General features: G+C 39.4%; 1 protein-coding gene across 1 annotated transcript; it reads right to left on the bottom strand.

Annotated features, from left to right (window-relative positions):
- On the bottom strand, positions 1 to 27,220 carry LOC130907374 (adhesion G-protein coupled receptor F1-like). The gene is made up of 11 exons (XM_057822373.1): positions 27,124 to 27,220; positions 25,677 to 25,892; positions 25,277 to 25,474; positions 23,632 to 23,769; positions 23,340 to 23,524; positions 15,498 to 15,674; positions 14,045 to 15,418; positions 10,523 to 10,564; positions 7,650 to 7,703; positions 7,511 to 7,559; positions 1 to 577 (listed from the first exon to the last, which is right to left on the bottom strand). Exons 1-11 carry the CDS (start codon positions 27,218 to 27,220, stop codon positions 522 to 524), a joined length of 2,586 nt encoding a protein of 861 aa, XP_057678356.1. The 3' UTR covers positions 1 to 521.
- Between the last annotated feature and the right edge of the window lie 474 nt (positions 27,221 to 27,694).

The raw sequence follows: 27,694 nt of genomic DNA, 5'->3' as shown, positions 1-27,694 counted from the left end.
TTGGGAAATAGCGATGGAACCAAACAAGGGCCAAGGGAAAAACAACAAACCAAACCCACAGCTTAATAGTATTAGTACTCATGATCTCTGAGACCTTTACAGTTATTTGTATTCCATGTATTACCATGAAAATTATACATTTTAGAACAGGACAGACACACTGATAAAGAAGTATATTCTTTCTCTAGTACATGAGTGGAAGTGTGTCATACCTATTCAATTTACAGGTGACAAAAACATAGAAATGTAGGAAGTTCCACTTATAAACACAGAAAAAAAACATTTGTAGATACTACAAGCAGTTTTAGTTACTCCAAAGTTATGCTATGATTGCAGAAATATATACAGTAAATTCAGCAAACTACATTTCTAAACAGCCTTAAAAAGTAGCAACAACATTTTTGTGTTTTTGTTTATTTTTAGCTGTCAAAACTTTAGGACTCTTAATCTTAGAATACTAAAACAGTATTCGGCAAAGCTTTTTTTCTTGGAAATTCTGAGCGGGGATGTAGGACTGGTCATTAAGAGCTAGGAACACGAGATGAATCAGTGACGTTAGATGAGTGGTTGTTACTGCCTGGTAGGAAAAAGACACACCAACAAAACAGAATCGATGAACAAATTGGAACAAAGGGCATCCTATCTAAGCACTACTCTATATTATATACAGTATATCTCAGCAAAATCCAATGTCTGCTGTGTTGTGCATTGTTTAGTCATCGAGGTAAGAGTGCCATTGGGGCTAGCGGTAATGGCTGGCGATAGCGGCTAGCTAGCGAAACTATCACAGTGACAGAAATGGCAGAGGTTCTTAAAAAGGAAAAACGCCAACTCAGAAATTACCAAATTCATGAAATGGCGGTAAAAAGGAAGCAAAGACAGTTTCTTCTTGGGGTCTCTGGTGTGACGCAATACACAAAAGCTATCTTTCATTGGGATTTAGGCTGGACCATGGGTGTCCAAACCTGTCCTCAAGGGCCGCTGTGGGTCCTGTTTTTTTTTTTTTTTTTCAGATTGTTTAACACGGTGTTTTTTTGTCTTTTTTTTTTTGAGCCGGTCATTAAAAAAATCCTAAGGCACGCCACCATAAAAAAATATGTCAAAATGAATATCTGGAAACTTTAGTCACATAGAACAGGGATCAAACAAACACAAAGAAAAACACATTTTATAATCCTATAAATATTTTTTAACTTTTAGTGTGACACCTGGGCTTGTTGTATTGGAGTATGGAATTGGCAAGTCGCGATAACATATTTTAGTGTGCGATAATTATTCTCATAAATTATTGCGATATGAGATATTATTGCACCCCCCCAATTTTTTTTTACCAATTTACAATAACACACTGAGAATACAGTATGTATTAATAGATCAAGTACACCCATTTAAACGGGATGAATATTTACTCTTAAATTCAGAAATACATTTTAAGAAATCACAACTAAAAACAATAGACCATGCCTCTTAAGTAAAAAACAAGAATATTGATACCACACAGAATAAATAAAATGTGTTTCAAAAAAAAAAAAAGAAAAAAAAAAATTCCACTTAATAACTTAAGCATTTAGGCAAATGAAAACTTTTCCCGTCTTAGCTTCTGCAGTGGTGTTCCGTAGGAATGCAACGATACAGTTAAGTCACGGTTCGGTACGATTTTTGATACGGGGGACACTATTTTCGATCCGATTCAATACATTTAATACTCTGTAAAAAAAAATAACAATTATATTTTTTGTTTCGTTTTTTTTTTTTTTTTTTTTTGCTAACGAGCAAAAATGGAATTGCCATCATATAAACATGCATTTTAGTGCATAATATTTATGTGCTTACTTCTTACTGATCTGAAAAAATGTTGTATAAAAGGGCTGAGAACAATCTTTACTGTTTGTAAAGTAAAGCAGGACACACTGTTGATCGCTACAGCTCTCTTAGCAGCTAGGTTCACCACATGAGCAAGACATCCTATTTGTGGTCCGAATCCATCTGTGTTACATACTGAATTAACAACATTTGCAACATTATGTATAGTCACTGTTATGGATTGATTTGGCCTTCTTAACTTCCATTCAGTCATGACAGTTTAGAATTCTTCGATGTAGTATATGGACTACGTGTCCCATAATCACTCTGGGCTCACGTAGCCAATGGCATGGGACGAAGCACATCTAGTTTGCCTTTTCATGATATCTAGTGTGTGTTGGCGCATTAAAAAAGTTAGCAAGCGCCGCTGAAGTCACGTCTGCTCATTACTGCACAACACCAGCATATGACAATCGACTTTCATAAACAGGATGAGTTTGAAGCACAGCGCTCTTAATTTCATTCAGCTGTTCGTTGTCAAAGCGAGGTTGTTCGTAGCAGCCAAGTCGGTAACAATGTTTTGGCGGACTTCGTTGTAAATATCCGGTGTTGTGCCGAAAAATAGCCGCTCCACGTGAAATGTCACTCCTGACGGGAGCGCCCACACGTCAACAACACCGGCGCGCCGTAGATGGTCCACAGTCACTCCGAAGCACTGACACGGCCGATATACTTTGAACAATATGATATAATGGGAACGATTGGCTCCGGCACTAGATTTTGCCGGACTTGGAACGAAGATGCATTTTGTGCAGTTGGTAACGAGGAATCCGAACTTTTAACAGCACGTCTGCCGCACACGCGCACGCACGTGCACGCGAGGCGATAAATCGCAGCGGAAAAATTACCGCCTTCGTTTTTATTTATCGCGAGATAAATTGAATTATTGCATATTGCGACAGGCTTAGTATGGATCATTGCATTCCTGTTAAAACTTGATCCCGCACAGCAAGTGCGTAGGTTTGGTCTCAACATTTGTAGGGACGATATAACAGCATAACCTGTATGCAAGGGCGTAGGTTTGCATAGGGACGGTAGGGACGAAACGCTACCAACTTTTGAGGATGAAGTTTTTTTTCGGACAGCAGCCGCTGTAAGTAATGTGAACAGTCATTGTTGTGAAGGTGGGAAACGGTGGGCACCACTAATTTTGCTTCTGAAAGTCTGACCTGCATTACCGTAACATTAAACTGACCTTGCTAACCTGAGTAGGAAGGTGCTTCAGGAGAAGTGTCATCCTGTATGTGTATTCTACTATGTTAAAGTTAATTAAACTGAGAAATATGGTAAACTCTGCTCAGCTGTAAGAAATGTAGTGAACCAAGGTTTACACCCTTCTCTCTAGTTTTCATTTTTATTTTGCTTATGTGGTCTTAAAGGAGCCCAAAGGAGCTTTTATTTTTTTGTTGTGTTTGGCTGTGCTTGTGGACAAAAGTAGTGTTTTTCCTTAAGGAAGGCTCCATTTTTATTTATTTTTTTTATTCCCTGACTAAGAGGTGTTTTTTTTTTTTTTTTTTTTTTTTTTTTAATCTATTTAATTTATTCAGACAGAAATTTTTGAGTGGTATTAAGACAAATATTTTTTGTTTTTTTTTTTGCATTCCTGGTTAGTGAAGAGATGATTAACAATTTTGAATTTCATTCTATGTTAATACACACATTTGTGTTCAAATATTGCAATTTAAATTTGCTAATAAAATCCAGAATTTTTATTCTGGAAGTTTTCAAAATGTTTCTTTTGTAGTTTTTGAAAACAGGTTTGAATTGAACGGTGTATCACCCGAACCTATACATATGCACTGTAAAAACCCATCTCCTTAAAACTGGAAAAAAAGAAAAACTTAAATTCCCTTGTTTTCAGTGTAAATCTACTAGAAGTAATTGAAATGATCTGCCAGTGCTTCAAGTAAATTTTCCTCAGATTTCTTGAAATAAGAAAAAAACCTACCTGAAAAAAAAAACAGACTTATTTTTATCAAAAAGCTTTAATGTTTAATCTTAAAACAACTTGTTTGTCAGAAATGTTCTTAATTCAAGAATAGATATTGTTCAAACCATTATTTGAAAGCATTTTTTTTCTTGATTTGGTGAAAAATGACCAACTTTTAGATTTTTGGGCTTAATAAGAACAAATAGTAATATTTACTAAAAGTAATTGGAAGAATCTGACACATTACGTAATCTGTTAACAAGCCTTTAAAACTCAAAACAAGATGAAGAAAATTATTCGACTAGATTTAAGAAAAATTATCAGATTAAGACATTATAATGTAAATTTGCAGTGTGAAAGTTAGTATAAGTCAATACAGATTTATTTTTGCACTAATGATTTAGCCCAGTGGTCTCCAAACCAGTCCTCATGCACTGCTGTGGGTCCTGGTTTTTGTTCCAACCGATCGAGTAGCGACAGTTTAACCAATGAAGTTTCTACTAAAACAAGCAGCACCTGACTGCAATCAACTGATTACACTTGTAAGACACCAGATTGGCGCAAAGCAAAGGTGTCGTCTTGTTTTGTTGGAATGAAATCCTGCGCCCACTGCAGCCCTATGTGGAATAGTTTGGAGACCACTGATTCAGCCTGTCAATTAATTGGGTTCTTATTGGTGAGAAATGTAGCCCTGACCACCTTTTACCCAGTTTGTTTGGTCTTATTAATGTCCCATCCCCAGCAAAAAGGGTACATGCTTTGTTTGCTACTGTTATATCGTCCCTACCATCATTAAGACCAAACCTACGCCCTTGCCTGTATGTACACTTTTTGGTGGGAATGGGACATTATTAAGACCAAACAGATTGTGTGAATGGGGGTCAGGGCTGCATTTCTCATGAATATGAACCTCATTAAATGATAGGCTAAATCAGACATCGGACTGCCAAATGTGGCCCGTGGTCAAATTTCATCCGGCCCCCAGCCTCTGTCATAAAATCAATAACATCTGGCCCATACGCAGACTTAATAAATTGGTCAGCAGTACTGCAACCAGCATATGAAGTAGCCTACACACGAAATGCTGCTCCTCATTTACCCGCTAGGCAGCAGCACTTTAACCCTTTATTGCCAAATGTATCACATTTGATACACCTAAAAGTTCATGATTTTCAGACTAATTTAGAATTTTGACTTTTGTTTTTGGAAAAAAAAATGATGGATGCAAGTCAACACATGCATCTGCAGGTTCAATGAGAAAAAAACATGATTTAGCATGGATTATAGATATTAGAGTGCTTATTACACATATTCATTTTGACTTTTGTTTTCACAAATTTGAAAAAAAATGTTTAATTAGGACCTTATTTTTCAGATTTTGGGATTCTCTGATAATTGCTTCATGTTGCAGGTATTTAAGGGCTAAGCAACATTACTCTGTGTAACCCTCTACTTCCAATTTTCTAAAATGACAACAATCAACGAAAAAGAGAAAGTAGACTGCGACAGCCGACGCTTCAAGGATAGGTGGAAATTGGACTATTTCTTCACTAAAATACGTAACAACTGTGTCTTGCCTCATTTGCAAAGAGACAGTCGCTGTTTTTAAAGATTTCAATGTGAGGCGATATTACCAAACAAGACACGCTGACATGTACGACGAGATTACAGGGAAGATACGGAGTGAGAAATTTAAGCAACTTGAAGCTAGTTTAATTTCACAGCAGCAGTATTTCGCAAGAGCCCGAGAGTCGAAAGAGAACGCTGCAAAGGCTAGTTGCGAGATTGTTGAAATTAGTCATTAAAAAAAATAAATAAAGCATATGTGACATACTGAATGGCTTGCTAAATTTTGCTTTAATATATTGTTCTACATAAAGGACGTCAGCCAAGGTCGGCCCCCCACATTTTTACCACACCAAAACTGGCCCCCTTTGCAAAAAGTTTGGACACCCCTGGGCTACATGATCAATGCAACTTTCATATGTATTGCTTCAAGTTATACAGCGTTCGATTCAAACCTCTGTTTTCAAAAACTACTCAAATATTTCGAAAAATTGAAATTGCACTATTTTAACATTATTTATATTAACATACACAATAAATACAAATGTGTTAATAATCTCTCAACTATCCAGGGATGCAAAATATAAACATTTGTCTTAAACCCACTCATCATTGTCTGTCTAAATTAAAAAATATATATATATAACTGAAAAAAACTTCTTAGGAAATTAAAAATAAAAATGGAGCCTTCCATCATGTACAACACTATTACTTTTGTCCACAAGCACAGCCAAATTCGACAAAAACGACGAAAGCTCCTTTGGGCTGCTTTAAGACCACATACATAAAATAAAAATGAAAATTGGGGAGAAGGGGGTGAACCTTGGTTCACTACATTTCTCACAGTTTATTTAACGTTAACAGTAGAAAACATACAGCAGGACACGTCTCTCTAAGCGGCTTCCTACTCGAATTTTGCAGGTTAGCAAATTCACAAAGTTAAATGTTATGCTAACTCTGATGCAGGTTGGAATTTCAGTTGCAAAATTTGTGGTGTGTTCCCCACCTCCACAACATTGACACCTTTTTACATTACTTTCAGTAGCTGCTGCTGCTGCTGCTGCTGCTGCTGCTGCTGCTGCTGCTGCTGGCCGAATAAAACTTCTAATATCCCTCCTCATCTAAGGGGGTGCAGAAGGTGGCATGTTGTCGACATGTTGTTCAAGTCATCAGCCAATCAAACTTTCATTACGGGAGGGTTAGGGGTGGACTGGCACATTCACCAGGTGGAAAGGGGTAGGGTCAATTCTATCCTTACAAAATATGTGAAGACAATCTAAATTACCTATATATAACTTAAGTCTTTACATAATAGAAATAAGATTGCGTAAAAGTTGGTGGGGACAATTTGAGCATCCTGAAAAGTTGCTAGCATTATATCCCTACTGTCCCTATGCAAAGCTACGCCCTTGCCATACAGTCTAGCCCAGTGGTGTCCAAACTATTTCACATAGGGCCACAGTGGGTGCTGGATTTCATTCCTACAACACAAGACGACATCTTTTCACCAATCTGGTGTCTCACAAGTGTAATCAGTTGATTGCAGTCTGGTGCTGCTTGTTTTAGCACAAACTTCATTGGTTAAACTGTCTGTGCTTGATTGGTAGGAACAAAAACCAGGACCCACAGCGGCCTTCGGGGACCAGTTTGGAGACATCTGCTGTAGATCCTTCTGTATTAGTAGAACAGTACTCTATAATATATGTTTTGTGATAAGATAGTTGTGTATATTGAGTAATAAGAAGGATTCACAGCTCATTAAAAACAAAACAGAACAATGGCTGTCACAAATTTTACAATTTGCATATAACTAGTGAATGGTCCAAGAAGTAGACTGCTTAAAGCTAGCAGGAATGGGATGGGACCTTGATTGTAGTTAATCTTTAAAAATTTTCTAAATTTGTCAGTTTAGCTGATCTCCAGTGAGTAAGGAATGAATCTGTTCATAAACTGTTTCCATTGAATACCTTCATTTAAAAGAAGGGTTTGTTTGAACCAAGCTCACACTAACCTAAACAGAGTAAGCAGTATTGGAAATTCATTAAAACATAGTTGATTGCTGGTCAGTTAAGGTTTTTCCTCTATTGAAGAAAGAACTAGAGCATATATCCATCTTTTTTTCAGTGAACGATAGCAGTGAAGTTATAATACCTTTTTTCTTCCAAAACTGCCAGCTACTTGAGTTTCCAGAACTGGTAGTCTAGAAAAATTGATATAACCACATGTTAGTACATGATTGGCGAAAAGATACATGAGCTGCTAACAAAATATGGATGGATTCTGTTCTTACTCTTGTCCCACTGACAGAGGTTTGAGGTATGACTTTCGAAATTTCTGACCGGACCTGAAAATAGTAATGCACACAAATAAATGAGCACAGTCTCACTGTAAATGCTCATAAACAACTTAATTAAATATGATAAGTCAACCAAACTCAGTTGAAATCAACCTGTTGTGAATACTAATTTTTAATACGTAAGTAGTAATTTGGGGCTGGAAAACATGCCGAACTTGAGGTATCTCAGTTTACTCAACTCAAATTACAAAAAATAGTTTTTTGCACCCAGTGTTCTTTGGGAGTTCTTTCAGACATGCGCAGATCTACCTTGTCTATTTCACACTTTTCTAACACCATAACGTTCCCGTACACATCAACAGTGAACCGCACTGTCAACCATAGCTCTCCTATGCATCTTCACTTACTTTACTTAGTACTTTACATCGATTTAATGGCTAAATCTTTTACTCTTTTATAAACTAAGAGTAAAATATTGTAGCGACTATAATTTATCTGTTCCGCTGCAATGGTTGATGGGGAGCTGTGGGTACCACGACAGAGTAATCACTACTCTCACTGCTTTTGTTATGTAATGTGTGTTCTGTTCAATAAAGTGTGTTGTTTCTTGGGGTAGTGCGGTGTATGGGGCACAAGAACAGCAAATGTTAAAAACAAAGCCAGTCTCTGCCATTTTTCACCATGTCACTCGCCATAATTTTTATTTAGCAAATTCATGTGAAGGTGTTGAAGAGAGCTCTGGCCATACGATATAAGGTTATAATACTGATTGATTGTTCATTTCAAAATAAGCATTAACAAAAAATCCATTGAGGGTTCTCTCTTCCTTCATTTGGGGTAACATTTGAAAACAGAAGATTAAGTTTAGACATTTTATTAAAGCTTGCACTATTTAAACCAATCAAATGAAAGTATCCCACATTGCCCGCCCTTCCTTGTGACATCATTAATACTCATCATGACTCACATCTGTGCTCGTGTCAGCCTGGGCCTAATTAATGTCACAAAATGGCTCCTGTAACGTGTTATTCTTTTGTGTTTAAGTATTATTTTCTCTATGATAGGAGTTCAAAGGACTTTGAGATTTACATACTTAAATACTATGACCAACTGTCTTTCACATGAAGGTCATTTTCCACTAGATGTTTTCTGTCTCTTTAAACTGCCAATGAGTAGCTTGATTTAAAGCGACTACTATGTTGGAACTGCTCGGAATGATCATTACACTAAATGGCTGCTTCTGTTACAACATTTAACTGGACATTATTACTGCACATCTTTTTGGTGTTATTTAATTTTAAAAAAACTGTTGTTCAGTTTGGTCCGTTTTTTCTTTTCACTGACCAGATAACGGATGACCAGATGACCAGAATGATGACATGACAACTAGCATTGATATGAATGAATAAATAAAGTGCTACAGTGGTACCTCTACTCATGAACATCTCTATAAACGTAATTTTAATTTGATGAAACGTGGATGGGAAACAGGAAAATATTGCCCCTTGTTACCAGAGGCAAAAATATGATACAATACTGTAAAGGATAAGTATGTACTTCCTGCTTTCTGCATTTAAATGTCGCGCCATGAGATCCTGCTGCCCTATTGGTCATATTATTTCCCATCATGCCCCTGTAATGGGAATCTGCTCTCCTATTGGCCTATTGTTGACACCTGGTTGACGTCTGAGCCAAATGAGCACAAGGCCACTCGTGTTTTTGTGTCACGAAGAGTTTTTTTTTTTAAGCCAACTGATGGTTCATTACCACGTAGGGGATAGTGATTTTTCTCGCAGACACCGTAAAACTGTTTGCATTAATCTAACACATTCATTATAGTAAAGCCTTTAACCATAGTCTAAGCAGACTTCACTCCATGCCCTTTCACACAGTAAAGTGGACCAGCTTATCAGCCCTCGCCTGATAAGCGAAGGAAAAGACATAAGCATCTCTTCGGAGGGGTCAGGACACCCCCGCCCTACCAAGGCAACAAGTTGATAGCTCGGCACCTTAGACGTCAAGACATGCCTCAGTTGCCGTGGCAACCACGACCTAAGCAAGACAGATGATACACGAACTTGACTGCCCAAACCTGCCACAAAAGGATGATCCCAAGACAACACCCAGGCACGCCTTCTGCCCGGCCCACTCCACCACAGCTTTCAAAAGACTGAACATTTAGCTAACAACTGTGGCTTCTCGGGAACGTTCCGATGTATCCGTTGTTTTGCGGACCTTGCACTGCCTCTCCGTTGTCTGTTTTGTCTTTCTTTTTGATCACTGTCGACGAATAAATTGTCAAACTGTTTTTGGTGAGCCTTCTTTAAACCGTTCAAAATGGAGTCGGTACAAAGGGTTAACGCTGGAGTGGACGCGCGGATTTTGGCTTTCCGACCGACTTGCTGTGGGCTACGCCAGCTGGACTTCTGGTTCAGCTGTCGCTGTTCCGGCGGCTTGGCTGGGAAGCCGAATTCCTTCAATTAGTAGCACATTACAGCATAGGTCTCTTCACGTTTTTGAGTCACGAGAAGTGAGATAGGTACCATTGATCTCATGAAAGAGGGCACTGCCTCATATTTTTTTCTTTGCAGTTTGTTCTATTATCTATTACAGTACTGGTACAAATGGTTAGGTATAGGGAATTATTTGAATGTGTTTGGCTGTTGTTTTTTTCCCGTTTCACTCCAAATATAAAATTTAATGGGGCGTGTCAGTAGTGCTTGGAACAGGTCAGGGCATTTACATGTCGAAATTTTCCGGTTACGAGACTACTTTCAGAACCATTTAATGTTGTAAGTAGAGGTATGACTGTACTTTTTTTTCTTTTTTGAACTGTATTATTTCATTTTTGAATAAGAGGCACATACCTTACTGTCCAAGAGCGTTCCAAAAACCAATATGAAGAAACCCTATGTAAAGGGAGAGAGAATTAGTAAATCAAACTGTATACGTGTATACAATATGTTGTCTGATTTGATATACAGTGAGGAAAATAAATATTTGAACACCCTGCAATTTTACAAGTTCTCCCACTTAGAAATTATGTTGGGGTGTTTGAAATTTTGATGGTAGGTGCTTGTCCACTGTGAGACAATCTAACGACAAAAAAAAAAAAAAATCCAGAAATCACAGTGTACTATTTTTGATCAATTTATTTGTATTATACTGCTGCAAGTAAGTATTTGAACACCTGTCTATTAGCTAGAATTGTGAGCCTGTGAGAATAAGTAGAGTGGAGTTAGACTTTTTGAGTCCGACTTTTGGACCTGTTTGAGGCGGTTAGCTGCATATAAACACCTGTCCGCCCCATAAAATCAGGCAGACTCCAACTACTAACATGGTCAAGACCAAAGAGCTGTCGTAAGACACCAGAGACAGAATTTTAGACTTCTACAAGACTGGAAAGGGTTACGGGGCAATTGCCAAGCTGCTTGGTGATATAAGATCCACCACTGGAGCAATTATTAGAAAATGGAAGAAACTGGAAGAAGCCAAACATGACTGTCAATCTCCCTCCGACTGGGGCTCCAAGTAATCTTTGTAAATCTCACTGGAACACCACCAAACCAAAGTTCCAGCATCATCACCTTGTCAATAGTCAAGAATCTGCATTGGACAAGGTGTCAAGAGTCAAGAATCTGCATTGAACAAGGTGATGATGCTGTAACTTTGGTTTGGTGCTTTCCAGTGAGATTTGCAAAGATGATTGTTCGAAGAAAACATTGAAATTCCCTCAGTCCTTGATGATATGAGGCTGCATGTCAGGCAAAGACACTGGGGAGATGGCTGTGGTTAAATCTTCAATAAATGCACAAGTTTACATTGAAACTTTAGACAGCTTTCTTATCCCTTCAATTGGAAATATGTTTGTCATTTTCCAAGATGACAATGCATCATGCCACAGAGCTAAAACTGTTAAAGCAGTCCTTGGAGAAAGACTCGTCCAGTCAATGTAATGGCCCGCAAATAGCCCAAATACCAATACAACCCTATTGACAACCTGTGGTGGAAATTGAAAAAAAAGAAAAAAAAAAAAAGGTCCACAGCAAGGCTCTGACCTGCAGCGATGATCTGGCAATTGCAATCAAAGAGTTGATGAAGAATACTCATCAAGTCCATGTCTCAGGGACTGCAAGCTGTCATAAAAGCCAGAGGTGGTGCTACTAAATACTAGAGATGTGTTTTGATTGTTATTTCTTAGTTTGTTTCTCATGATTTCATATTTTTTTCCTCAGAATGGAGTGATTCCATATACAGTTGTGGTCAAAAGTTTACATACACTTGTGAAGAACATAATGTCATGGCTCTCTTGAGTTTCCAGTTACTTCTACAACTCTGATTTTTCTCTGATAGAGTGATTGGAACAGATACTTCTTTGTCACAAACACCATTTATGAAGTTTGGTTCTTTTATCACTTTATTATGGGTGAACAGAAAAAAGTGATCAAATCTTCTGGATCAAAAATATACATACAGCAGCGCTAATATTTGGTAACATGTCCCTTGGCCATTTTCACTTCAATTAAGCACTTTTGGTAGCCATCCACAAGCTTCTGGCAAGCTTCTGGTTGAATCTTTGACCACTCCTCTTGACAGAATTGGTGCAGTTCAGTTAAATTTGATGGCTTTCTGACATGGACTTGTTTCTTCAGCATTGTCCACAAGTTCTCAATGGGACTTTGGGAAGGCCATTCGAAAACCTTAATTCTAGCCTGATTTAGCCATTCTATTACCACTGTTGATGTGTGTTTTGGGGTCATTGTCCTGTTGGAACACCCAACTGCGCCCAAGACCCAATCTTCAGGCTGATGACTTTAGGTTATCTTGAAGAATTTGAAGGTAATCCTCCTCCTTCATTATCCCATTTACTCTCTGTAAAGCACCAGTTCCATTGGGAGCAAATCAGCCCCACAGCATAATACTACCACCACCGTGCTTGACGGTAGGCATGGTGTACTTGGCGTTAAAGGCCTCACCTTTTCTCCTCCAAACAAATTGCTGGGCATTGTGGTCAAACAGCTTGATTTTTGTTTCGTCTGACCACAGAACTTTCCTCCAGAAGGTCTTATCTTTGTCCATGTGATCAGCAGCAAACTTCAGTCGAGCCTTAAGGTGCCGCTTTTGGAGCAAGGGCTTCCTTCTTGCACGGCAGCTTCTCAGTCCATGGAGATGCAAAACACGCTTGACTGTGGACACTGACTGACACCTGTGTTCCAGCAGCTTCTAATTCTTGGCAGATCTGCTTTTTGGTGATTCTCGGTTGAATCTTCACCCTCCTGACCAATTTTCTCTCAGCAGCAGGTGATAGCTTGCGTTTTCTTCCTGATCGTGGCAGTGACAAAACAGTGACATGCACTTTATACTTACAAACAATTGTTTGCACTTTTGCTCTTGGGACCTGCAGCTGCTTTGAAATGGCTCAAAGTGACTTTCCTGATTTGTTCAAGTCAATGATTCACTTTTTCAGATCCATGCTGAGCTCCTTTGACTTTCCCATTGTAGCGTTTGTGGGCGTTGCATCCAATGAGCCCTAATTAAATGGCCTCAAGTCAGCAGCGCACCACTCATAATCACTCACAAGAAGTTAAGAGGCCATGCTATGAAGCTCATTTCACTGACACAACTTTCTAAGTCACCAAAATTGCTAATTCGTGTTGCTGTATGTATATTTTTGACCCAGCAGATTTGATCACTTTTTCTGTTAACCCATAATAAAGTCATAAAAGAACCAAACTTCATGAATGTTTTTTGTGACAAAGAAGTATCTGTCCCAATCACTCTATCAGAGAAAAATCAGAGTTGTAGAAATAACTGGAAACTCAAGAGAGCCATGACATTATGTTCTTCACAAGTGTATGTAAACTTTTGCCCACAACTGTATATTTCCCTGCACTTACTCTATAAAAGTAATTTTGACTTACCACCACAATGTTTTTTATTCATTTCTTTTAGTGTTTCTGAGTGCTAAAGAGGTGCATTTTCGAACTAATTCATTATTTTTTCAAGCTTTTTATCGGAGTTTGTTCTACATGATAAAATGTCTAAGTGAGTGCTCGTCCGAGACTGGTTATTCCATGCTTTTTGCTAGGGGTTGTATAATTCAATATAGATTTATTTTGCATACATAATTCAGCCTATCAATTAATTAGGTTCCTATTTGTGAGAAATATAGACCTGTCCTGACCCCCGTTCAATACTGTAATCTGTTTGGTTTCATTAATGTCCTGTCCCCAGCAAAAAGTGTACATGCAGGTTATGCTGTTATATCATCCCTACCAATGTTGAGACCTTGAACTATTTCTACACAAAACTACAACACACACTCTATTGGAGGTAGTGTTTGCCTCCAAAGAATAAACGAAAAAAATCTACTGTAGAGTAAATCTTACCTGTAGAGAATTAAAGAGGGCAAACGTAGCATGTAGTCCAAGATTGTCAGGGTCAACTAGTGTTCCCACTCCAAGACTCCACGTTATTCCAAAAAATGGTATTAGAATAGCCACTGTCCGAGCAAGGTCCCCAATGACATTCTTCTCATCCCCTTCCACAGTACTTGCCCTTCCTCGACTCCTCAGTAGTTTAGCTATAACTACAATTAGGATGATAAGATTTATAGCCACAATCAGCAATGCCGGAACCACAAATGCCAGCAGCGCTCTGGACCTATTCCAGTTGAGCCAGCATACTGCAGTTTCCTGAATATATTCGTTAACCGGAGCAGTTACGGCTATAGTAATCGTTGTGATAATCAGTGGGGCCCCATAGCCAACACAGAATCCAACAGCCAACAAAGTGCTTTTCGAAAGGCTTCCAAAGACAAAGACTGTGTAATAAAACAGCAACAAGCCATAATTTAACATCCAAAAAAAGAGGGCTAAGTAAAAGAGATGGATGAAAAAGGTAACAGCAGTGCATACCCTTGGATTGGTTCTATTTCCTGCAGAGACACCTGCACCGACAATGAACCAAATGTTTGCAATGAGGAGGGACAATGCAATGTTAACAATGCAAATATGCCGTAAGTGTGCTGTTCTGCTCTTGATAACTTTTCTCCAGATAGCAGCCTCAATGCATAGGCATATAATTAAAGACAAAATGGAAATGCCGACCCCAATGTATGTTATGAAATCCAACACAATGCTTTGTATTGCATTAGGTGACATTAGTATTGAAAATGAGGTCAAATGGTCACACTGACACGTAACCGTATCATTCTCCCTTACAACCAGCTCGCAGCCTTCGTCGTCCCATCCTCCAAGACCTTCGAAGAGGGTAAAGTTCCAAAACACACACTGAGGTCTTGTCAGATTCTCATTTATGACTTCAAAGCTAAATGTGATGTTGTCTATGTTGGAGTCAGACTGAACAAGTACGACTCTCCCATTAATGACCCTGCCTGAAGCGTTGTTTTCATCTCTTGGAGGGAGTACATTATCCAAGGATTCAAAGGTTATTACGGTGAGGTTTGTTGCTCCATTAGCCTCCTGTATTTCTATCTCCACTGTAGAATTAAAATCCCCATTGAAACTGTCTATGAATGTAGTTCTGTTCAAGAGAATCAACGGTGTTTCGATGGTAAAAGAAGCGTTGGTCAGTGTACTTGTTATACCCTCAAGAGAAAATAGCAATAGTGAGCTAAAACTCTCATTTCTAGGAGAGAGGGTTCTTTCTCCAAGGATTTCGATGACAGCTTCACGGTTAAGAATGTCCCATGCTGCTATTGCACTATCTTGGGTAAGGACACTTGTGGTTAAAAGAACATCCTGCATAAAAAAAGACAGGAAAGATGAACAGTCAAAGCATTATTTCAAAATATTTGGGTGAGATGAACGAAGGACTTACCTCCATTGACTCCTGAGTTATCTCAATTTCTGATGTCGTTACAAAGGTTGCTACATTGTCAAGAATTCTAACGATGGCTTCAATGTTGTTTTGAGATTCAGTCACTGGCTCACTCAGTGTCGTAGTGGCATTACTCAGTTCTTCCAGAAACTCTGGCAAAAACGTTTCATTCAAAAACTGGAGGAGGGGGAACAAATGTTACAAACAATACATGCTTTAAAGTTGTCTATAAAGACCACAGAAATTATCCAACTCAGGAAAATCCATTTAATCTTTGCAAATTTTTACTCTCTACTACAGTTTTTCTCAATTGCTTTGGTGCGTTTCTTAGATCAGACTTGTGATTCTCAAAACTACTGTAATTTTCGGACTATAAACCGCTACTTGACCTCATTCACTGAGGTCACAGTGAATGATGTTGCTCTGTCTGATCACTACTGCATTATGTTTAAAATGACCACCCCTGTCCATCCTCTGAAAAGGGAAACAGAGGTGATTAGGAAGCGTTACATAAGTGATAACACATGTGCGTTATTCACACAGGCCTATGCCTCATCATTAACCCCTACAATAGCTCCAGCGGAAGAACTTGTAAATAGTTTCAGTTCCAGTGTGATGACTGTAATGGACACTATTGCCCCGATTAAGACAAAAACTTTGTCAAGAAAGAAGAGGTCACCCTGGAGAAATGCCATACTAGCTATAAAACAAAAGCAAGTTTGTAGACGAGCAGAACGCAGATGGCGAAAAAACAAACTCCTAGTTTTTTATGATATCTACAAAGAGAGTCTTCGCAAATACAACCAGGAACTGAAAAATGCTAGACAATCATATTTTTCAGAGGTCATTAGTAGAAACACCAACAATGCTCGCACACTATTTTCTGTTGTTGACAAACTGACAAACCCACAAGCATCAATACCTCAGGAATTGGCATCTGAGGTGTCCTGTAATGATTTCGCAGCATTCTTTACACACAAAGTACTAAAGATTAGACAGACTGTGTGCAACTCCAGATTAACAAATGTTACACTAAACGCCTCCCAAAATGTCCCCCACGTCAATCTTAGAAAGTTTAGCCTCTTGGACTGTGCCACTTTAACAGAAATTGTGTCGAAATTAAAGCCCACAACATGCTGCCTTGACATCCTTCCTTCAAACTTTTTCAAAACTGTTTTTCATTGCATAGCCCCAGATATACTTCAGATTATAAACACTTCCCTCCAAACAGGTCCTCAGACTTTAAAAACTGCAGTAATAAAACCTCTCCTAAAAAAACCTAATCTGGATGCCTCAACCATTAGTAATTACAGGCCAATATCAAATCTGACATTCCTGGGGAAAATTATCGAAAGGGTTGTGTTTGAACAGATCCAGACTTTTATGATCCAAAACAATCTTTTTAACTCATTTCAGTCTGGATTTCGGCCATAGCACAGCACCGAGACCGTGCTTATCAAAGTCCTAAATGATATTCGTCGGAATACCGATGCAGGCAAATCATCTGTTCTGCTACTATTGGATCTCAGCGCCGCATTTGACACGGTTGATCACAACATACTACTCAGCAGATTGGAACAGTGGGTAGGGCTTACTGACACTATTCTTCAGTGGTTCACATCCTATTTACATGATAGGGATTTCTTTGTGTCAATTGGAAACTATCAGTCAGAACGAACCAAATTCACGTGTGGAGTCCCTCAAGGGTCAATTCTTGGACCACTCTTATTTAACATCTATATGCTTCCGTTAGCTCAGATAATGGAACAGTATGACATCTCCTATCACGCCTATGCAGATGACACACAACTGTACATTTCTGTGTCCCCACATGATTATAGTCCCTTAGTCTCCCTGAGTAAATGCATTCATCAAATCAATGAATGGATGTGCCAGAATTTTCTCCAGTTAAATGTGGAGACGACAGAGGTGATCATTTTTGGGCCAAAAAAGGAAAGCTCAAAGATAAGCAGCCAACTTAGCACAATGTCACTTACAGCTACAAATCAAGTCAGAAACCTTGGCGTAATTATTGACTCAGACCTAAAATTTGATAGCCATCTAAAGTCCGTCACTAAATCCGCTTATTACCACCTAAAAAATATAACCAGAATTAAGGGGCTTCTGACTCAACAAGACATGGAAAAACTTATGCATGCATTCATTTTCAGCAGATTGGACTACTGCAACGGTATATTTACAGGTCTTGATAAAACATCAGTCAGGAAGCTGCAGCTAGTACAGAATGCTGCAGCCAGAGTCCTCACAAATACAAGGAAGCTGGACCACATTACACCGGTTTTAAAATCGCTACACTGGCTTCCAGTGAGTCAAAGGATAGACTATAAAATACTACTGCTCGTCTACAAAACACTTAATGGCCTTGGACCAAAATACATGCTTGACCTGTTAGATTCCTATGAGACATCTAGACCCCTAAGGTCGTCTGGAACGGGTCTTCTGCATGTTCCAAGAACAAGAACCAATCAGGGTGAGGCAGCATTTAGTTATTATGCTCCTCACCTCTGGAACAAGTTACCCGAACGTCTGAAGTATGCTCAAACTGTTAGCTCCTTTAAATCAGGGCTAAAAACGCTTTTGTTTAGCACTGCATATCCATAACTGTCTATATATTTCAATCTACCTGCCTTCTATTCCTCTTGTGCTTATCTCCATTGCTGATTTCAATGATTATTAGTAGTAGTAGTTTTTGCTTTATTTTTATTTTTGTTTTATTTTTATTTATTTATTTTTATTCTGTGAATAAATGCGATCTTTTGTCTTGGTTTTTACGTTGTGTTGATTTAAATGTGATTTTTATGGTCTTCATGTGATGTAAAGCACTTTGAATTGCCTTGTGTTGAATTGTGCTATATAAATAAATTTGCCTTGCCTTGCCTTACTTATTTCCCTCATTTTAAATCCTGGTTCTTATAGTCCAGTGTGGCATATTTGTTTATTCAGAAGAACATCATACCCACAGTGAAGCATGGGGGTGGAAACATCATGCTTTAGGGCTGTTTTTCTGCAAAGGGACCAGGACGACTGATCTGTGTAAAGGAAAGAATGAATGGGGCCATGTATCGGGAGATCTTGAGTGAAAACCTCCTTCCATCAGCAAGGGGATTGAAAATGAGACGTGGCTGGGTCTTTCAGCATGACAATGATCCCAAACACACAGCCAGGGCAACAAAGGAGTGGCTTCGTAAGAAGCATTTCAAGGTCCTAGAGTGGCCTAGCCAGTCTCCAGATCTCAACCCCATAGAAAATCTGTGGAGGGAGTTGAAAGTCCGTTTTGCCCAACGACAGCCCCAAAACATCACTGCTCTAGAGGAGATCTGCATAGAGGAATGTGTCAAAATACCAGCAACAGTGTGTGAAAAGCTTGTGAAGAGTTACAGCAAACGTTTGACCTCCATTATTGCCAACAAAGGGTACATAACAAAGCATTGAGATGAACTTTTGGTATTGACTAAATACTTATTTTCCACCATTATTTGCAAATCAATTCTTTAAAAATCAAACAATGTGATTTTCTGATTTTCTCATTGTTGAGGTTTACCCATGTTGACAATTAGAGGCCTCTCTAATGTTTTTAAGTGGGAGAACTTGCACAATTAGTGCTTATTTGCCCCACTGTACATGCAAAATGGATGAACATGTTGTCAGAATTTGTCAACATGTGTGTGCTTATTTCTGAGCATTTTCATTACTTACGTAATAACTTATTTTAACCTGCCAAAATTTGTGATAGTTTGGGACAATGTGAGTTTCCATTATGTCAACATAATCAGGGAATGGTTTGCAACCCACAACAGAATGGTAATGAAGTTCCGAACACTATACTCCCCATTCCTCAATCCCATAGAAGAATTTTTCACCACATGGAGATGGCAACTGTATGATCGCCAGCCTTACAATCAGATGACTCTCCTGGATGCCATTAATGAATCATGCAGTGACATCACAGCAGATGCCTGCAAAGGCTGGGTAAGGCATTCAAGAAGATTCTCTCCACGCTGCATAGCAAGAGAGGACATCTATTGTGACGTGGATGAAAATTTGTGGCCATAGAGGAACGTCAAGATGTGGAGAAAGAATGGGTGAATAATCCTGACAGCATTTGAAGTTTAGTTGTGCTGATTGTCTTATGTTGACATTTCTAATTTTCTTTTGTTATGTTTCTTTGTGATTCTCAGTGCTGTCTTTTGCTTTCTGTATTCCAATGACATGGTCTGTAAAGGTTGTAAAAACAGTAAAAGTGTAAACTGAATCTTGCCCAGTCTCTTGCAATCAATCTCCCACACATAAAGGTGTAACTTGCAATTATCATCAAAACTTACTGACACCATCTTCAACATCAGAGCCTTCCACCATAGTTCAATTGAGAGCATGACTAAGCAATTTGATTGTCTTGTTTGTACACATTGAAACAAGGACTTATCATTCTGACAGCACTGACATGTTCATTGACACAGAAATTTAATTTTGAGTGATAGATGAAGAATTTTGCACAGAATACTGGCCTTTGCAGGTACTCCATGTTGTTTTGCCACTTGTAGATCATGTTGTGAGGAAGTAATTTTGAGAATTTCAATTCTGATCTCCGAAACATCAAAGCAATTGAGAAAAACTGTAATGGCTGAGATTTTCACTGCTTTAATGGGAGCACAAACAAACCCTTTTTTGGGGGGGGAGGATACAGTGGTACCTCAAGATACTGGCATGGCTTTCATATCATACTCATATATATATTTTTTTTTGTCACGTATATATATATATATATATATATATATATATATATATATATATATATATATATATATATATATATATATATATATACACAGTGGGGAGAACAAGTATTTGATACACTGCCAATGGGTTTTCCCATTGACAGTGTATCAAATACTTGTTCTCCCCACTGTATATATATATATATATATGTATATATCATGTATCGTGTTTTACATGTAAATCGCCTGATTCATTCAAGCTCTACTGAAACAACACTAAATTTTCGGCATGCCCTCTGTTTGCCTGTCTTTATTTGTAACACTTTGTTGCCCACTAGTGGCACTTAAGTGTAGCTAGTTTGTTTGGTTCCAGTACATTATATGGACTTTATCACATAACTAGTAGAGCTCACAGCGATCCCAGAGTGCTAAAAGATGAGGTAATGTCGTTAGCCATTGCTTGCAAGCTATTTCATCCCACTGCCTGTGCATTGATAAAGCATCGCCCTTAAGTTCCATATGTTTGTCATGTGCTTGGACCTTCTCTACTAACTGTCAGCATATTCCATCACACTAATGCATCACAAAGACAGTGTGCTCCTTAATGCGTTACAAAGAGCAACTGATAACAAAAACATGACGGTTAACAGCGGTGCATTTAAGGCACGGCCTCATGGCATTCAGTGTCAGTTCCTCAGGAACTCAGCACAATCCTGCATGTTGACTGTCCATGTCCTTGACCCGCTCTGCCTATTCAGCTCTTTCCGACGACGCCAGTCTCCAACCTGATCACCCTGCTCAGCCTGACCTACTCAACCCGACAACAGCCTTTCTCCAATTCCTGTTTTCTTTGCCTGCCAACATCAATAAAATCCTGTGTTCGCGATACGCAAGTGGTTCATCTGTCTCGTACCTGACATTGTTCTCGTTTTCTAATTTTCTTTTTGTTGTGGTGTGTATATTTTGTTTTGCAGTCATTTTCTAAATCAGTGCTTTTCAAGCTTTTCTGAGTTACGGCACATTCTTACATTGGAAACAATTACGTGGCACACCTCAGACCAAAAATGTTCCAAAATTACTTTCTGTACAGTATATTTATTTATGAAATAATTTCTCAATATTTATACTCACACAGTGTGAAACTTGACCCTGTTTAGATGAAAGCAAAGCTGATATCCTGGCAAGAATCTTCGTTAACAGCTGTCAGTCTCTCTCTGGTTTTATAGCAGTTAGGCTTGCAAAGCTCAGAATTATCAGCAATCAGGACTTTAGCAATGTCATTAACCGCGGCAGGGCTGAGTATCTCGCTGACAATGGCTTTGCAGGCAGGTAGGATTAATGTCTCTACCATAGTGTGGGACTTTTTGGATTTAGCAACAAGTTGAGCAACAAGGCAATTGGCTTTGAGGGCTTTTTGATGTCCTTTTGTAGTTTTTCTCAAAAAGTTGTCAGTTTCTCTGAGTTTTCACGAAGGCGAACAAAATAGTCCATCTACTTGTTTTGAAGCGACGGGTGTTTCGCTTGGCGATGACGTAGCTGCTCGTGTGGCTTTCAAGAACTGCCCGGATTTCTAGCCATCAGCCACCTTGCTGTCTTCGACAATATGTTGGAATACAACACAGGGAGACGATTAACGGTGGTCACATATGGATAAAATGGAAAGGACACTTTCATGTATATCGACACTTGACGAGTCTAATCAAATGATGTACAGTACACATGCTGTGGTCCACATTGCCACAGCAAGGTGCCTGATGGCTAGAAATCCAAGCAGTTCTTTAATGGGACAAGAGCAAAACCTCGCTCATCTGCACATGACCGAGAACTTTCTAGCTACTTCACGGCATACTAATGTGCCACGGCACACTGGTTGAAAAACACTGTTCTAAATGAACTAGTGTAAAAAAAAAAAAAAAAATTTTTTTTTATTTTTATGTCTGTAATTCTTCTCCCCAATGATTACTGCAGCTGACAACAATTGTTTTATTCACTTAAACACTGAAACAGTATTATATTCATCTTCATATTTAATTTTGAATCTGCATCGGTACTGACCTACTTGTAAAAACTTACTTATATGTTGGTACTTGGGAGGTATTCTCTCAGAATTTGTACTCCATCAAAAATTGCAATTTTGCAGTTCTGTACATGCGCGTATCGTTACAACTGGCCGCGATTGTAGCAATTCCAAAGTAAACACCAAAAACTTTCTCTGAATAAATGAATATGTACATACAGTACGTTTGGTCATGGACGCACAGGAAGGAAAGCTTTTTCTCACCGCGTTTTCCAATTGCCGTTATGCATTTATTTATGCCGTTGCATTTTGCATTTATTCATGTTGCAGAAGTATGTTTATGATGTAACTTGCTTATTTAGCAACTTTGGGTCCAACTGAATGTAAAAGAATAGCCACCATAAAAGCTTCGGAGAAAAAGCTGCCATATTTGCTAAAACAACACAACCGTGACTGCCTCAGGTAGCTTGAGTTGCCAGTTTGGATAATTTTGCGTTATTAAGGTTTGTTTTTTACAGTGCTTTTATCACATGGCTTTATCTGCAGTTTTGACCGACAAGCTTTAATTCTGAACTCATGAATGAAGTATACGGACAACATATCCTATGATCACCCTTGGTTCACACAGCCAATGGGATGAGACTTGGGAGATATAATGGGGGAAATCAATGTTGTTTTATATTATATCGAGTAAGATCTGCGTGAGAGTTACGGTGCATTGCTGCAGAAAACCAGTACTTGACCTTGAACGAGGTTATGAACGCCACTCACAACCACTAGTTTACAGTCACATTCATGAGACAAAAATATAATGTGTTCAGTTCACGTAAGCGCAAAATATGAACATGTTCATTGAACGCGTTCATGGACTGGTTGGTTACATTGTTGCATTGCTGTGAGCGAAAATGATCTATTACAGTGCATATTATCTTCGTATTATGAATAATTTTTCATAATATGAAGTAAAAAAAGCTTCGAAAAACTATTCGTAAAATTTTTCCCAAACCGAAGCGTTTGGGTCTCAGGGTGCCACTGTACCACTCCCACTTGTTCTCCTAGAATTCAAATCAAGGGGGTCAATGATCTCACCTGAGATTGAAACAGTAGTTCCGCAATGATCTGAAGGGTGCAGTTGTCATCCCGATCTTCCCATTCGCCACTTTCTCGGCAAATAGCATTTTTTTCTCCCACCTCATCTGGTTCACAAGAAGCTCTACCAACATCATTTAAAAATCCATTTCCAAATTCTGGATCATCAAGGCATATGAAATTAGCTGAAAGACAATATATGTTTACCTATTAGCAAAATGGTGTCTGAACATGTGACTGGTGGGGGGGTCTACACCGTATTTAGTGTTGTCATTTGAGTCTCAGTACTTACCAGCTGTGAACAAAAAAAATGTTGTATTTCTTCTGAAACGAGGGAAATCATTCACTTCACAAGTTATATTTAATCCTTGGTTATCACAGTCTGTCTGTGTTATTGTCGTCTCTCCTTGGATTGTTTGATCAACCACAGCTGGTTCAAACATGCGGAAACAGAACCCAATACTGTGAAAGTGTCATTATTTAAAAAAAATATAAAAAAAAAATGGTGAATTCAGTGATTCGGAGAAACCCATAAAATCTCAAGAGTTGTGACTGGATTCCAGAACTTCTGAAATCCCCACATAACATGTCCATACTTTTACAATAGAGCAATCTTCTAAATCAGGGGTGCCCAAGTCTGGTCCTCGAGATCATCTATCCAGCTTGTTTTCCACGTCTCCCATCTTTAACACACCTGAATATGTTGATCAGTTCATCATCAAGCTCTGCAGAAGTCGAATAACGATCTTGATCATTTGATTCAGGTGTGTTGGAGGAGGGAGACATGGAAAAGAGGCTGGATAGGTGATCGCGAGGACCGGACTTGGGCACTGCTGCTCCAAATGTTATGTTAGTTACTAAAAGCAGACAGTCTAAAACCCCGCTACCTGCCTCTTTTCACAATCTCCATGCTCAATGTTGGGTAAATGCTACCCATCCATCCATCCATCATCTACCGCTAAATCTGGAGTCAGGTCACAGGAGCAGCAGCTTTAGCAGCGAAGCCCATACTTCCCTCTCCCCAGCCACTTCAACAAGCTCCCCCGGCGGGACCCCAAGGCGTTGTTGGGCCAGCCAAGAGACATAGTTTCTCGAGCGTAGTGTCCTGTGTTGATCCCAGGGCTTCCCGCCGGTGAGACATGTCCGAAACACCTGTCCAGAGAGGCGTCCAAAAGGCATCCGAACAGGATACCCGAGCCACCTCAGCTGACTCCTCTCAATGCGGAAGAGTAGCAGCTCGACCCTGAGTCCCTCCCGGATGACCGAATTTCTCACCCTACCTCTAAGAGCCCAGACACCCTGCGGAGGAAGCTCATTTCGGCTACTTGTATCCTGGATGGATGGATGGATGGATGGATGGGTGGGTGGATGGATGGATGGATGGATGGATGGATGGATGGATGGATGGATGGATGGATGGATGGATGGATGGATGGATGGATGGATGGATGGATGGATGGATGGATGGATGGATGGATGGATAGCATTTACCGGACATTATGCATGGACATAGTAAAAAGAGGCAGATAGCGGGGTTTTAGACTGTCCGATTTTAGTAAATAACATACAATTTACAGCAGCGGTGCCCAAGTCTGGATGGATAGGTGGGTGGATGGGTGGATGGATGGATGGATGGATGGATGGATGGATGGATGGATGGATGGATGGATGGATGGATGGATGGATGGATGGATGGATGGATGGATGGATGGATGGATGGTCCACAACAACTATTGTGTGATGGATTGGTCAGTTTTTTTCTTTCCTCATTTTGTGGGGGTCATTTTCAGCTATAGGATTGGCTACCCGTTCAACAGTTACAAAATCGCTTGAACTCAAAATGTGCCTCAGTTAACAATAATTGCATCATAATTTCAGATTTGCACATTTTGAGAAATACAAAATATCAATTTCATGCTTTCCTGTTTCATTTTTACCTTCTCCTTGGAGTCCTCTAAACACCACCTCGTAGGGAGCTTGGACAGAGCACTGGACCGACACTTGCTGCCCAACTTCACATATGAGATCGCTCTGGAGGGGAACTACATTGATTCTGGGTGTTTCCCGAAGAAAGAAAGGTTCAACAGTACTCTGGTAAACCGATTCTCCATCAAAGAGCCTACATTCATAGAGTCCTGAAATGAAATAGGTTTTGAATGACAAAACTCGAACCCCAAGTACATTTAAGGCAAAGTTGTTAACAAATTTCAATGCATGCTAGCAGAGGTTTACATTTAAGGCAAAGTTGTTAACAAATTTCAATGCATGCTAGCAGAGATTTCAAATGTGTTCTAAACCCGTGTGAACTTTTGTGTGAATTTTTAAGATGTTCCTTACCATCATCAGTGAAAAAGTAATTTCTGATGGTAAGTCTTTCGACTCCATTTTCTCGTGAAAAGCTGTGTTGATTATCTTCATTTATTACCACACCATCAAGTCTCCACTCTGATGAAGTGATACGAAAGTCTAGCTCATTTGGTGGTGGGCCACACGTCACAGTCAAAGTCTCTCCAAAAAATATAGGGTTTGGTTCAAACGTTAAGCCTGTGCGGCCTTTGATGGAAGACAATACAAAGAGTGAGGAATGGTGATGTGACATTAAAAGGTTCCTTTTTTTTATATAATAACATAGCTACTTACTCTCAAACACAACAGGATAAATGTTCTTCAGGTCATTAAACATTCCCACTAGAAATGCGTCAACGTCTGCGTCTTGAATTGGAGCATTTGCATCAATTTGGATATCACCAATTGTGCTACCAGGCCTTTGTAAAGACATTTAAAAGCAGGTGAAACATCATGTGGGACCTTGATAATAGTACCATGATAATAAGTTTGATGTTGCTTCACTTTTCATTTGTAATTTTTAAGATTTGGTCACTCCTGTCATTGTAAATATTTAAATAATCCTGTCAAATCTGTTGTCATTTTTCATCCGTAATGAAACAAAGGGTTTAAAACGCCTGTGACAGCATTTTAAAAAATCTTAAATAGCATTATTATGTGAATTAGAATCATATTTTGAGACGGTTCGACTACATACAACAATTTGGCAAAGCGCGGCTGGCGAGAAATTAGTCTTTAAAACAGCTGCTTAGCCCCACCTGTCATCATAGCGCTCTAGTGCCCCCAGCTGGATAATGACGTCGGCAGGGTCACGATTTCATCTGATTTAGAATTCAGCCCATTGAGGGGGAAGATTCAGAACCAGGAAAATACGACATGGGGCAGCAAAATGTCATGACTGTTTCAATCTCTCTACTCTACTTTTATCTAAGTATTTTTCCCTAATTGCTAAATAAGTGGCATAGTCATGACAAATAACAGTCTTGTGCTAAATGGAATATGAAACATTACAAATGCATTTATTCAGTACGACAAGGCAAAATTACTACATAATGGTCAAAACTGTCGACTTCTTCCTCTCCTGAACGGTATTTTATGCCACCGGAGTTAGTCCGGCTTTTGTCATTTCCCTGCCCCAGCTTCAGAGACGGTGGAAAGAGCGTAAACAAAACACAAGGCGTGACAGCTAGCTGACATGCTAACCCGAACAGAGAGGCTTTTCCAAGTCTTATTCTCGCCTTTCGAAAACGAAAAATCACACAAAACTACCCCGACTCATGTCACACACGGTGGCGGGGTTGATTGTCTTCACCAATCGGCCAGCCCCCGGCGGCAAGCAAGTAAGTTAAAGCTTGTCGTTCTGCTGCGGCCACAGCGGGCTGGCAGTGCTCATGACCGGGAATGAACGCCGAAAATAGCCCATTCTTTGTGGACAAACCGGCCAACGTCGGAGCAGGGAGCTGCTCGTGGCCAAACCGAGGGTAGTGGTCTATTCGCGACCACACGAAGAGGACCGAGGGGGTGGAAGAGACCATGGTGTGTGACACGCCGCAGGTTATAGGCCGAGTGGCCTTCTCGGTGGACAAGGAGCATTGTCACCCATAAAATGCAACCCAGCTCCTTATAAAAATGTGTGCCATGATCCCAGTATTTGACAAAATACATGTTTACTCACTTCCTCATCGGCCCAATGGTCCCACAGTTGTCGGACTTGTTTTGGCCATTCTCTGTGATGAACAGGAACATTTTAAAACCCAAAAAGGCTCACACACCTCTCTCTGGTGCAGCAACAAAAGCTTTCAGCACATTGGGCTGCAGTGATGCGAAAAACGAATTAATCCGCAAAATCAGCTGAACCCGCAGTCCATCTGCATGCTATATAGCAATGGCTGTATTGTGAGATGTTGACCCGGCTGATGTCACATTCGCATTCATCCTCAATCCAGGAAGTCACTAGTTTTCATGGCACGGGATAAAAAAAATTGAATAGTATTTGAATTGAATAATAA

The sequence above is a fragment of the Corythoichthys intestinalis genome, chromosome 19, assembly GCF_030265065.1.
Source record: "Corythoichthys intestinalis isolate RoL2023-P3 chromosome 19, ASM3026506v1, whole genome shotgun sequence".
NCBI classification, from domain to species: Eukaryota; Metazoa; Chordata; class Actinopteri; order Syngnathiformes; family Syngnathidae; genus Corythoichthys; species Corythoichthys intestinalis.
This window is presented reverse-complemented; position numbering and strand designations above follow the sequence as displayed.